This window comes from Staurois parvus, unplaced genomic scaffold, assembly GCF_062004578.1.
Source record: "Staurois parvus isolate SC_StPar_1 unplaced genomic scaffold, SC_StPar_1.0 ptg000517l, whole genome shotgun sequence".
Classification (NCBI taxonomy): domain Eukaryota; kingdom Metazoa; phylum Chordata; class Amphibia; order Anura; family Ranidae; genus Staurois; species Staurois parvus.
This window is the reverse complement of record NW_028318313.1, coordinates 1,066,029-1,080,665: the sequence shown is the minus strand read 5'-3', so window position 1 is coordinate 1,080,665 and position 14,637 is coordinate 1,066,029. Positions and strand designations below refer to the sequence as shown.

Genomic DNA, 14,637 nt, shown 5'->3' with positions numbered 1-14,637 from the left:
GAAAACCTGTTAGAGTCTGCAAAAGACTTAAAACTGTGGCAGAGGTTCACCTTCCAGCAGGATGCATCTTCTTCCAAGCTGTTGCCAGATTTGGGGAGGGGAAGGGGGCAGAACAATGAAAACATTGTAATGATAGTTCTTCTTTATGGGATTAAGCATAATAAACAGGATTTTGTCCTGAATCAAAAAAGCTTCAGTGAACATGACATGGTATCCGTCTGTGCTTCTCAAAGTGGCTTGCCAATCTAAAAAATCAGTGTGAACAGGAAGCATGTTGCCCTTTTTGCTGCCCGAAGTTAATGTAAATATATATTGGCCCTTTTTGCTGCCCGAAGTTAATGTAAATATATATTGGTATATCTTTTCACAACACGCCTATGTGGATCCCTAGGAAATGGTTCTTAGGTATAGATACCCAATTTAGTGCCTTGATTTTGAAAAAGCAACAGGCTAGACTATGGCTATTGACCTTACAACATGATAAGGGGGGGGGGGGTTGGCGGTCCCACATGCCAGAATGTAATTTCTGGCAGCTCAATTCCAGTAATTTGCTGGCTGGGGGATACTGGACAACTCAGACTCAGTAGTAAAATTAGTTACTTTGACCAGTCCTACATTACCTGTGTTGTCACTCTTAGAGATGGCTCTACCTACTCTCCCCCCAATTGCCCTACTGCTGAACTGTTATGGAGAGTATGGAATTCTCTGAAAGCCTATTTCTGTTTTTCTTTTGGAGGTCACCCCCTTATGGAATAACCCCAACTACCCTGAATTAGCTAAACTGGAAGGTTTTAAGATTGGAGGAGAAAGGAAATATACCTTATTGCACAAGTATACTCGAACATGAATATTAAATCCATTGAACAACAAAAATCTGAATTCCTCCTGTCTCAAACAGTTCTATCAATATTTACAGCTCCGACATGCCATACAGACTCAATCACATGTCACTGCCCTAAATAAAACAGACTATGCCTGTCAATGAGGTTACTCAGATTACCCTGAGGAAAGGTGATCTCTCGTATCTATATGCACCTACTGTCTCCAAACAAAATCCTGCCACTCTTAAAAGCAGAGCACAGTGAATGAGAGACTTAGGTGAGATTAGTGGAGAATAGTGGGATATACTGTAGCATTGGAGTCGATTCCCTTAATTTTGCTCTCGGCTTCCTGTAAGCATACTCAGTTATTTATTCTTCATTGAGTTTACAGGACTTCTGATAAATTGTTTCTGTGGGGTAACAGGTACATGCCTATATGCCCTACGTGTACCGCACACAGGGGGGACTTCATCCACATACTGTATTATGGTGCTGTGCGAAGCTCTCTAAATATTAAATAGAGGTCATACAAACGATTTAATTAGCTGCCCAACAAAACATCCCCATTACTTCACTGGTTTGTCTTTTGGGTGCATTAGATGCAGAACTATACCCACCAGGGGTTTACATCCTGGTTTCACAACTCTTATATCTTTCTAGAAAGATGATTGCTAGATATGGATACCACCTACCTCTCTCACTAGAAAGCACTGGGTGGATTATGTTAAACCTCTACTGTTGCGTGAACAACTTGCCTGTCGCTTCCGTAATGCTCATCATAAGTTTAATTTGGTCTGGCATGGATGGTTGGATATCCCGGGGCTGGCTCCACCACAGCTTGTTATGGACAGGCTATTACAATTATAATATCTTCTAATTACTTAGTGGGGGTACTAGTAGTGTTCTGTTACCTTTTTATGTTTGTCGAGGGACTGTGCTTCATGCCAACACCAGGTGGCCGCTGCTATATACATTATATTGCCAAAAGTATTGAAACACCTGCCTTTACACGCACATGAACTTTAATGTCATCCCAGTCTTAGTCTGTAGGGTTCGATACTGAAGTGGCCCACCCTTTGCAGCTATAACAGCTTCAACTCCTCTGGGAAGGCTGTCCACAAGGTTTAGGAGTGTCTATGGGATTGTTTGACCAATTCTTTCAGAAGCGCATTTGTGAGGATAGGCACTGATGTTGGATGAGAAGGTCTGTCTCACAGTCTCCGCTCTAATTCATCCCAAAGGTGTTCTGTTGGGTTGAGGTCAGTGAAGTTCCTCCACCCCAAACTCGCTCATTCATTGCTTTATGCACCTTGCTTTGTGCTCTGGTGCACAGTCATGTTGGAACAGGAAAGGGCCTTCCCCAAAGCATGAAATTGTCCAAAATGTCTTGGTATGCTGACACCTTAAGAGTTCCCTTCACTGGAACTGAGGGGCTAAGCCAAACCCCTGAAAAACAACCTCACACCATAATCCCCCCTCCACCAAACTTTACATTTGGCACAATGCAGTCAGGTAAATACCGTTCTCCTGGCAGCCACCAAACCCAAACACTTCCATCGGACTGCCAGACAGAGAAGCGTGATTCGTCACTCCAGAGAACACGTCTCCAGTACTCTAGAGTCCAGTGGTGGCTTGCTTTACATCACTGCATCCGCCGCTTTGCATTGCACTTGATGTAAGGCTTGGATGCAGCTGCTCAGCCATGGAAACCCATTCCATGAAGCTCTCAATGCACTGTTGTTGTGCTAATCTGAAGGCCACATGAAGTTTGGAGGTCTTTAGCTATTGAATCTGCAGACAGTGCACTTCAGCATGCTCTGACCCCACTCTGTCATTTTACGTGGCCTACCACTTTGTGGCTGAGTTGCTGTTGTACCTTGTAGCTTCCACTTTGTTATAATACCACTAACAGGTGACCGTGAAATATTTAGTAACAAGGAAATTTCACGGATGGACTTATTGCACAGGTGGCAACCTATCATGGCACCACGCTTGAATTCACTGAGCTCCTGAGAGTGACCCATTCTTTCACAAATATTTGTAGAAGCAGTCTGCATGCCTAGGTACTTGATTTTATACACCTGCAGCCATGGAGGTGATTGGAACACCTGAATCCATTGATTTGGAGGGGTGTCCCAATACTTTTGGTAATATAGAGTATGAAGTCCACCTTATGATCAGTCAATATTTGTATTTGTACTGTAGTATTTGAACATATGCAAAGAGATGATACTCCATTCTGCCTTACTTTTACTGTAAGTGATAATTGTTTATTTTGGTGTATGTTTTGTGACACTTACTTCTTTGAATATTGTATTGTTACCTTTGCTCTTTTATACCAATAAAATGAGTTTGGATTTAAAATATGTATTGGTTCTAGTAACTACGGTACATGTTACTGATTTCCATAAATATACCTAAGGTGTGTAAAGATCATTACACTTTTTATCCAGAGTCATTATGAAATTCCTTCTTTTAGGTGTCACCTTTTTATTTTCAGCATACTTTTAAAGTCACTTTGTTTTCAACAACTCTGTTAAATCTCCAGTTCACGTGTATAGAGATGTGTTTACATTTTACTCTGTTATTAAGCTATGTCTTATTTGCACAAAACAGAGACGTTATATGTAAAGTCAAGGTAACATTGCAATGACCTACTCATGCTCCAATTTTATCTTCTTTATTTAGGATATCTGTCCTTTTAATTAATCTTAGCATTCTGGTGACATTTTGTATTTCATTTATTTATCACTTTACCAGTCTCCTTTATTCCCATGCTTCCTAAAAGTGGAAATCCAGCTGTCACCATATTTTTTCTAAGTAATGCAAAAGTATTGGAGTGCTAGAGAAGCTATATTGTAATGTATACATTAAAGCTGCCTCACGCCCCAGCCAATCACTGAATTTGTTAAAAGATAACTAATCTAAAAGCCCCTTTACTTACTTAAATTTAAGGTGACATGACATTCCAGATCCTGAGTCTTAAATCTTCTTCACTGCAAAAGAGGAGAGTTCTTCTTTGGGTGTGCACTGTCTGGGTGACATGGACACTTTCTATTTATTGTCCAGTGGAGGGGTTCTTTCAGGGTCTAGAAGACTGCAATGGTGTAATGATGTCATGAAGAGGCAACCAATCTATGTATGCACAGACTGCAGCGCTGGATCCACTGGACATCATCATCACTCCGAGGAGTTGTGCCAGCAAGGGACACAGATGGTGGAGATGGCAAGTATAAACTAGGCTTCAAAAGGCAATCATTTTTTTCAGTAACTGTATGGTGGTAGTTAGAAGAGAGCTTTACACAGAGAGTATACCAAAGCATTCCCCTTGCTTTTCTGTCTAACAATACCTCTACACAGAGGATGCTGAAACCATTTATTGCACCCTCTCCTATGCCATATTTCTCAATAGATAGCAGTTGTGAAAACTGCATGTAAAAATCTTCTCAATTGGAATGTTCTTTTTTTCCCATTTGCTGACCAGTACAGGCTTGCGTTGAAGGATCAGCCAAGTACAATCACTATTTAGCACTGCAAAGTAGGAAGCAGAACCCAAGTACTAAGTAGTAATAATAAATTATGGCTGTTATATACATAGAACATTCCAAACAGGTACACCATTCCAAGGCTCTGACATGGTCATACTGACTTGAAAATCAAATATTTGATTTGACTTTGAATGTATTATTAACCACTTGTCCTCCAGAGGATTTACCCCCCTTAATGACCAGGCCTCTCTTTGCTACTCGGTGCTGCACTAATTCAACTGATAATTGCGCGGTCATGCAATGCTGCACCCAAACAAAATTTACATCATTTTTTTCACACAAATAGAGCTTTCTTTCGGTGGTATTTTTTTTTTTCACGCTATAAACAAAAAAAGGGCAAAAATTTTGAAGAAAAACAATATTTTTTACTTTCAGCTATAAAAAATATATAGTAAACTCAAAGTTGGTTATAAGTTTAGGCCAAAATGTATTCTGCTACATGTTTTTGGTAAAAAAAATCCCAATAAGTGTATATTGATTGCTTTGTGTGAAAGTTATAGCGTCTACAAACTATGGTATAGATACTGCAATTTACGCCATTTGTTTGCTATACAGCGCTGCGCTAGTTTAACGGACAATTGCGCAGTCATGCAATAGGGTACATAAATAAAATTTACATCCTTTTTTTTTCCCACAAATTGAGCTTTCTTTCGGTGGTATTTGATCGGCTGTGCGGATTTTATTTTTTGCACTATAAAAAAAAAAGGCTGACAATTTTGAGGAAAAAAAAAAATATTTTGGACTTTTTGCTATAAAACATGTCCAGTAAAAAAAAAATTAAAAATCGAATTTAGTCATAAATTTTTGCCAAAATGCATTCTGCGACATGTCTTTGCTACAAAAAAACCCGCAATACGTGTAAATTAATTGGTTTACGTGAAAGTTATAGCGTTTACAAATGGCGGGAAAGATACTGGGATTTTTAGTTTTTCTTTATACTAATAATGGCGGCGATCAGCGACTTATGGCGGTGATCAGTGACTTATGGCGGCGATCAGCGACTTATGGCGGGACTGAGGCGAACATTCTGACATTGGGGGGTACTGACTTGGGGTCACTGACATCCCCGGTGACACCAATACAGTGATCAGGGCAAAAAAAACCCCACTGACACTGTACTAATGGCACTGGGGAGGAAGGGGTTAAGTTTATTATTCAGGGAAAGGGTTAACTGTGTGAGGGGAGTGTTTTACTAGGGGGCGGGGGTGTGTACTGCAGGGAACACCGCTGATCGGGAGAGAGAAACTCTTCTGTCCCGATCAGCGTGTCATGGAGCTGTCAGGGAACTGACAGAAAGCACAGCTACTGCAGCTGTGCTCTCTGTCAGCGATTGCCACCAATCGCCGGGACATAGCCGGTAACGATCGGCTGTGACCCAGAGACTGACATCCGCAGCTGTGATCGGCGGGACAGGTAGGGCGGCGGCGCGCCTCGCGCGTGCCCCCTACCTGTTTACAAAGCACGCGTTTTAAAACGTGCTTTTGCCCAGCCGTCGTATTTATACAGTAGATGGGCGGCATGTGGTTAATGATATGGAAGGAATGATTTCATGTAAACATATGTGGTAGGATAATTTCAAACAGGAAAGAACAAAACTGTTGGCACTTTTCATAGTACTTATAACAAATATAGGTGTGACTATAGCCACAACAACTGATATAGCTTCTATGAGATCCATCAGCACAAACCCATGGTGAAAATGATGCGGGCGTTAACAAACTGATGGCATTGCACCCATGTTCCCTGTATATGATCCCTCCTCAGGAATATCCGCACATTTTCTTGTGATCATACACCATCTATGGTAACTGGCAGTTGTGGAATGCCTGTGTGTGACACCTGCAGAGACAGATGTATTTATTGTATGAGACTATCGCAGTAACACCTTTGTCCCCACTCCTACACAGCCAAGCCCCTGTTTCTGCAGAGAATAATAAACTGGTCAAAGAAAAAAGAAGATTGTCTTGTTTGCTGCTTAAATTGAGTTTAAACCCTACAAAGGCAAATGTGGATGGTTCCTTTAAGGTCTCAAGTATACGGCAGGGTTTACACCCCCTCTGAAAAGTGCTTCTCAGCAGCAGTTGATGGGGTTGGAAGGTGATGTGTCATCTCTTCACTGTTTGTGTTCTTGAGTTACCATAGTGCCATGCTGCATGGCATTACAAACATTCACTTGAATGGGTCAGTTTTGGGCTTTTTTTCTCAGGAAAGTAGTTACTCGCTTCCTTCCAAGTTACCCCTTGTCTCTGCCCCCTACCCCCCTCTGAGCACTAACTTTTTGTTCCATCTCCCAGTGCCGCCCCTTTTAGAGAATACAGAACCACGTGGAATTTGTGGTGCTAAGTAATTTATATGGAATGTGTAAACAATAACAAAAAAAGCAGTAAAATAGATTCCATGCAGTAAGCAACAATAGATCCCCCTAGCAACAACAGATCCCCTCCTCAAAAAAATACACCCCCAGCAACAATTGGTCCACAATAGACTACCAACAACAATTGATCCCTGCCAGTAATAGTACAGTAGATCTCTCCCAGCAACAGTTGACCCACCAGCAATAATAGATCCCTTGTTGGATCCAGAAACAATAAACTTCCCCAGTGACAATAGATCCCCCCAGCGACAATAGATCCCCAAGCAGCCAGCATCAATACCCCCCTTACCACACCCCAGCACTCCTTCCCTTTACATGCATTCAGTGCTGAAGGTGCTGTGTTCCACCATGTTCCCGCTGAAAAATGCCTTGGTGATACTGCAGTAGAGCCCTCTGATTGTGAAATGGGCTATACCTTTTGCCACAGCCATGCCGCAAAGTATCAAGGCCACAACATGTGTAACCCCCTGCCCAAATGCCTATTTTAGCCAGCTCCCGGCTACAGATGTGAACAAGGCCTACAGGCAGACTTCATTCTGACTCATCACAACCTTGGTTGTGTTATATTGTAATCAGTTTAGTGCAGCTGCATATGAAAGCAAAAATTAAAAATTATTTGAGAAGGCAGCCTTGTTAAAACCCTGCCTGTATATCTTTTGAATCATTCTGGGCCTCATTATCAGCAGCATATACAATAATGTAATATATAGAGCAGGGGTCTCCAAACTTTCCAAAGCAAATTTTGGATGGTAACTTGATGCCACCTGTGAAAAAGCTGAAGTTAAAGAGAGGATGGCTTCTACAAATGGATAATGATCCTAAACACACCTCGAAATCCACGGGGGATTACATCAAGAGGCGTAAACTGAAGGTTTTGCCATGGCCTTCACAATCTCCTGACCTCAACATAATTGAAAATCTATGGCTAGACCTTAAAAGAGCAGTGTGTGACAGACAGCCCAGAAATTTCAAAGAACTGGAAGACTTTTGTAAGGAAGAATGGGCAAAGATACCTCAAACAAGAATTGAAAGACTCTTGGCTGGCTACAAAAAGCGTTTACAAGCTGTGATACTTGCCAAAGGGGGCAGTACAAGATATTAACTCTGCAGGGTGCCCAAACTTTTGCAGACGCCATTTTTTGGTTTTCTGTTATTTTGAAAGTGTAAATGATGGAAATAAAATCTAACTTTTGTTGACATATTATAAGAATATCTAATCTGTAATTTGATGCCTTTTGGAGATTTTTCCATCTTTCCTTGGCTTCTTTATGCACATTAATACAAATTTTTAGCTGGGGTGCCCAAACTTTCGATCCCCACTGTACTTACATCTACAGTTCATGGTAGATGTGCAATTCATTTCATTACAAATCGAAATTCAGATAAAATTTGCGTGATTTGGAGATTCGGATGTATCCAACTCTCTCAACCAAAATACTAAGGAATTTCAACTAATATGAAGTAAATTATAATGAAAACAAATGTATTCGTATTCATTAGTTTTGCAACATGATGCAATAGTTTGGGCCTTTTGTTAAAAGTGTTACTAAACCCACAAGTCTGCATACTCACTATGGAACCTAAGGGGTTAATCCTCTGCATTGTGTAAAAAGGTTGTTTGATCCTGACTTCTCTGATCCTCCTGTTCTTCTACTGTCCCCAATCCATCTGCTGGTAGAACAGTGCCTTGAGGGCAAGCTGCACATGCTCAGTTTGGTGTGTATTGCTAGAGAGGGTTTTTCTTTTCTTGGGAGGGTGCATGTGATAAGCACAGGGCCAATTAGCACTGTCCAGACAGAGGATCAGGGGTTATGCAGCCTGATAGGACATTCAAGAGAGAATGAAAACTCCTCCTATAAGCTTTAACCAATGCTCTGCTGGACACTGATAGAAGACACAAGACTGCTCTACCTGCTGATAAGAAAAGGTATTTAGCAGTTTATATTTACTAAAATAATTGCATTTTCATGTAGTGTGTACTGTGGGAGACCAAATATACTGAATGCAGGGTCCTGTATTTAGTAACACTTTATTGTTTGAAGCATCCGGAATAACATAATGGCATAAAGAATTATCTGAATTGATTCAGATCCATTTGTTTTTTATTCTAGCATGCATAGCATGAATATTCTAATAAGATTATTTTTGTATTGGAGGAGAATTTGAGATTTAATTTGTGTGTGCACAGCCCACTAAACAAGGTAAGTTGGGAATGGGAAAATGCTTTCAACTTGCAAATGAATACGTATTGATGAACTACATTACAACGAATATACCCAATCTTTTGAAATAACAAAAGAATAACAGAACTTCCGAAAATACAAATTGATTCGGAACAGTGAATATATACTCTCCCGATTGTGGCTAAATTAAGTGATTTACTTAACAAATTAAATCAAAACTAAACTAATTTTTCCATCGTTCACATCCCTAGTTCATGGTAGATGAACGTGACGGTCATTGAAAAGAATGCTTCTTACATTTGTGGTTATTGGAAAGAATCACCCCCTTACAGAAAGCTAAAAGCATCACTGGTTTCAGTGGTTATTCATCAGAGAGGCAGAAATTGCTGAAAGAGTTAGTTCACCTTTGCAAAAAAACTGCTTATGCAGGTGAGTGTTTGTAGATAAAAACAAACCATGCAGCTCTGACTAAAGATGAATAATGCCCTTGCTATAGGTGTCGGACATTTGCATACATCATGAAGCCTGAGTGGAATACTCTTGGACCTTGCTAAGCAAAGCCTACTTGTTACTGCTCACCGCCTCCATCATAGCAGTGAGCTTTTTCTCTGATTCAAACCCCCTCACATGCTCGCTTTCTCCCCTGATGGAGTAGTTGTAAGCTCAGCATTTGAGAGCTCAATCCTGTGATGGTGGAAGTGAGCAGTAATGACTAGGCCTCGCTTTCTAATGTCCTAGAAACATCCTGGGAGTATTCCTGTCAGGCTTCTTGAAGTGTGTAAATGGCCTACACCCATAGTAAGGGCATTAGTCTACTATAGTTAGAGCTAAACAGATGTCCCTTATCTGCATTGTCAGTTCTTTGGTAAATGTGGACTAACCCTTTAAGGAACCCCTAGAAACCTCTGGAGAAACCCTGGAGTTCCATAGGACCCTGGTTGGTAAAGACTGTTATTCTGTAATAAAAAAAAAAAAACAAGGAGGAGAACTTCAGTGGTTGCTGTAGGTCTGGGGACCACATTTAATTGTGTGGTCCACTGTTAACAACACTCCAAGTATTATTTATCATAGCATTGTAAAAAACTATAATGACCTCAAACCAATCACTACTCAATTTACTGAAATGAAAATGTGTCATAACTGGTCGACTGGGATACTGTACGGTACATGTTGCTCTTTATCCTATGGCTTGGCGCAGATGAGCTTTTGTTTACTTCATAGCTGGCTACTATAAAAATAACAATATTATATATGTGTTCTTATTCTAGGAGATTTGTTGTCGTTGATGTGTCCTCACAGCATTTCCAAAGTATGGTGCCTAATAATGAACACAACAGAAAGCCCCTCATCATTCATCTCTGTACAGAACAGCAGCCAATCCAGCAACGAGACAAACCTGAGCATTGCAACATCATTTGGGAGCAAATACAACCTTTACATTGGTTTAATATTAGCAGTAAGCTCCAGCATTTTCATCGGGTCAAGTTTCATCATGAAGAAAAAAGGCCTTTTACGGTTGGCTGAAAAGGGAGTCACCAGAGCAGGTAGGAAAAATATGACGTGTTTGCTTATGATAAGATAAGTACCATATTTCAGGTAATAGTCATAGCATGGTTTATATTAATGCTGCAGGAAATGCCATGTCACCTGTGTCATGAACCTGCATGATTATACAAAACATACTTCAAATGGGCCATATTTTAAAAATATCTAGAAAGTTATAAATATGTCAGTTCCTGTTTTTAAGTGCCCGTAGTTACTTGTAGATATTCAAAGTGAATATTTAAATAATTTAAGTGGATTTTTGAGCGGGGGGGGGGGATCTTTTTGTGTTTTGGGCAGTGGTTTCAGTGAATTAATTTTGCTAAAATAAACCTATTTTTCTACAAAAAAAAAATGGAACTGTGATGAACATGGTGCCCAACCCCTGCCCTTCTCACCAACTCGTGACAAAGGACTGGCCAAGCTCACACTGCGCTGTCACTTACGTAACAATTCCATTCTCAGCTGCACCAAACATCTAGGTGCCAGCAGCCTGAGAGCGATTGCCACTGGGTTAAGTTCAGACAAGGAGGAGTACATAAGGCGCATCTGCACATAAAGACCATTCGCATGCTGAGGATGAGGGGCGCTGTGTGTCATAGACTGGAGAACAACACTGAGGCAGCACTTCTGAGAGTAGAAGCAAAACTCTATATGGAAGGAGAGGAAGGCAAGAAGAAACTTCTAAGTGCAATATTTCCAGTTATTTATTCAAAAGAAATGGATAAAAACAATGACAAGATGGTGGATAGAATACTTGCAAAGTTCTTAGTTTTAGCAAGTCCAATTGATCCATCAAAAACAGTACAGTGGTTCTCTCAAGTCCAGTTAGGTGTTCCTTGGCTGATGTTAAAATGAAAGCTGTCAGATCTACTTGCAATCTCTTTTTTTATCTGACATCAAGGGGGGTGTTGACAGAGAGCATCTAACCAATCATCTGGGTTAAAGGGTGGGTGCTGGGAGGTCATCACATTTATGACCAAGTCCTAAATACAGTCTGGTATAAGTATTCATATTTCTGAATACCTACCATTTACAGCCTGCTACCATGCAGTTTATTGCTCAGAATGAAATTAGCTTCAAAATGGATATAAATATGGCAGGTCTCGGATATCCATTTCTCATAGGAGGGGTGTGGAGGCCTAATCCACTCTGGTACCTACTGGCATGGGGGGGGTTGGGTTCAAAATGCTACCCAATAACAGATGAAGGTGAATAAGACTTTATTCTGGCTATACTGTCATAATTTCAGAAGGTATGAAACATGCTGCAGTTTTAGAATCTTGGGTGATCTATCAGATATGTGTATTCCACTAGGGTATTTATCACCAAAGGTCTGTTAGGTCTCCGAAATGCTCAAGCTTGCGAGGGTGACAGTTTTATTAGGGTTTTCAGACTGGAATGGGGGATTGGCCTAATAGGCATGAGAGGGCCTGTATCTGTTCTGGTCTGATAAGAAGGCTCTGGGATCAGTTAATAGTTGTGTATTGCACCAGAGGCTTCCTGGGGGGATGAAGAGAATGAAACCACTGCTGCTATTCACCAACTTGTGCTACAAACTGTCATGGCTGAATCTGAACAACATGGCATCCTTGCCCTTCCACACAGCTTTGTGAAGGTTCAGTACACATTACCATTACAGTAACTTTTGCCACAGTAACATAGAAGATGGATTTTCAGCTCTTCAAAGAATGTGAGCAAGGTGATTTGACGAAAGGCTTCTGTTGTTAGTAAAATTTAACAACTTGAAATAAAATAAATAGTCAAAACCTGTACTAGAAAAAAACATATTTTCAAAATCAGCTCTTAGGGCTAAATCAGGAATATTTTTTTTACAGGCTTGTAGGTAAGTGCAACGTGGTGCGAAGGCAGTGAACACACTGGGTCCGGTTGCAAATAAATTCTATATAGAAGGAACGTCCCAAATTTACATACAGCCCAGTGGGGAAGTATCCAGCTGGGTACACTCACAGTTCTGTGTAAACCTGCAGAGGAGAGGGAGTCTGATGTACCAGCAGCTTCTGTCTCCGAGGGCAGAATGCGGCCTGGCCACTCCAAGCCCAATGGGGAGGATTCTGATGCAGGATTGCATGTCCCTAGCCTGTCCATACTCATCTGGAACCTTTACTTGCCGCTAATCACTCTCCCTGACAGACCGGTGCTCTTTCCCTATGCTATCCAATCCCAAAAAGTGCTCCAAAGCCAGGGGACAGGCACTTAAAAAGGCTCTGCTGACACAGGATGACCGCCTAGGTCACCTATATGTGCATGGCCAACCATAACACTGCCTCAGGAGACCAAGGAAACCATAGGGAAACCAGGTTTCTCTTGACTTCCACTCCAGCTGCAGTCTTGCTCCAGGTTGAGTGCCATCTACAGTGGAGAACTGATTCTGCACCTGCCTACAGGCTGAAAGCACAGCTTTTAATATAATAAATGTGTCCATGCACATATAGGCATTTAGAGGAGTTTAGGGGCTGGAGTGTTTAGCTGCAGAAAAATAAAACACTGCCAGCGTGTCCAAGAGCAGTGGTGTTTTGGCAGAACAAAATGCTTGACGACTGTAAACGAGTGTAATGTAAGGCATGTTTAGAGAATGAACATTAATTCATTTCAATGGCCAGAATAAATTATTATTCTGGCCAATGAAATGAATTAATGTCCAAGTGCTTGACGCTCCTAAAAGGTACCTAAACGTGTTACACGCTTTATAGACATCAAGCATGCCAAAACACCACTGCCAGGAGAAAAGGCTTTTAGGGGAGAGAGCAAAAATGTCCAGTGTGCATGAGCCCTAAATCTCAAGGGTTCCAGATTCTTAACAAAATGAAGTCACTTAAAAATTTGGGTTCCACCCCAGCCTATGTATGTGGGATTTTTCTCTCTGACATTTACTTGGTCTGAGAAAGACATATAGCAGTAAGCCTTAAAAATAATATTTCTAAAATATACATAAATCTTCATCACTGGGAGAATTAAGCCAAGTAGATCTAGCTTCCCCTCTGCACAGCCAATCAATGTGTACGTAGAGAGGCTCTGTAATCATAATGACATTCATTACCCACAGCTTTCATCAGCCCACTGCTGTGGTCAACACTGTAGGGATCATTGTTTTCCCACTTTCATTGTGGACTTTGAAAACACAAGGATTGCTTAATCGATATCTGGTTACCCTGCAAAACCTTTTATTGGAGAAATGATAAAAAAAACAAAGCACTGTAATTGCAAAACAAACAAAGTGTGCAGGAGGTGGAATGTACATTCCTGGAGTAAAATGAGTTTAATTGTTCCTGTTAGGAAAACTTGGTCAAGCCGATCGGTCGAAAATGATGAAGTGAATGCTGCTTATACCTTGGAGTCAGTAAGGACTTTCACCTTCTTGTGGGCAGAATCATGGTTCTTGGGGGTTTTCTCTGCCCTTTCCTAGTCCTGTTAGAGCTAAGGTAGAGTGGAAAGTTGAAATTTATGGATTTGGGTCTTTCTTCTTGCAACAATATTTATATATTGTTTAGTTATTTTATACTGAGAATGTTATTTCATACTTGGTAGAAATAAGATGTGAACATTTTGCATGTAAGTAAGAAAGTCAATGATAGTTAAAAAAAAAAAAAAAAAATCAAAACAGTGTTGGTGTTCCCCTCCCCCCCAGTTTATGCTAGGCTTGGTTAGAATTTTGACCCACACAAGAAAAAAGTGTGGGGTCCCCCAAATATCCATATAAGACCCTTACCTGAGCATGCAGCCTGGCAGTCCAGGAAAGGAGATGATGAGCAAATGCCATTCCTTCAGAGCGCATGTACCGGTGATGTCACCGGCTACTACACAAGTAGATATCTGCTAAATTGTGCATGTGTAGGAGATATTTACAGTACCTACAGGTAAGCCTTATTATAAACTTAACTGTAGGTAAAACATAAACAAATGGACTTTACTACCACTTTAACATGGGGACATAGACATGGTGATGAAGATAAAGGCTGCTTCCCCTCAACCTGGCCAGGTGGTTGAGTGGGTATGCAGGCAAGTAGCTTATTGGAATCTGGAAGCCCCCTTTAACAATAAGGGGCCCCAGGCACCAGCCTTTATGTGAATGAGTAAGGGGTACTTTGTACACAAATAAAGTACATAAAAACACACATACAATTTGACAAATCCTCCAATTAGAAAAA

General features: G+C 40.8%; 1 protein-coding gene across 1 annotated transcript in view; it reads left to right on the top strand.

Moving 5' to 3' along the window:
- NIPAL1 (NIPA like domain containing 1) overlaps nt 1-14,637 on the top strand; it is a 52,482-nt gene that overhangs the window by 16,391 nt on the left and 21,454 nt on the right. The window contains exon 2 of the mRNA XM_089690120.1: nt 10,195-10,470. Coding sequence (XP_089546246.1) covers nt 10,195-10,470 — 276 coding nt within the window. The remainder of the gene's footprint in view (nt 1-10,194; nt 10,471-14,637) is intronic.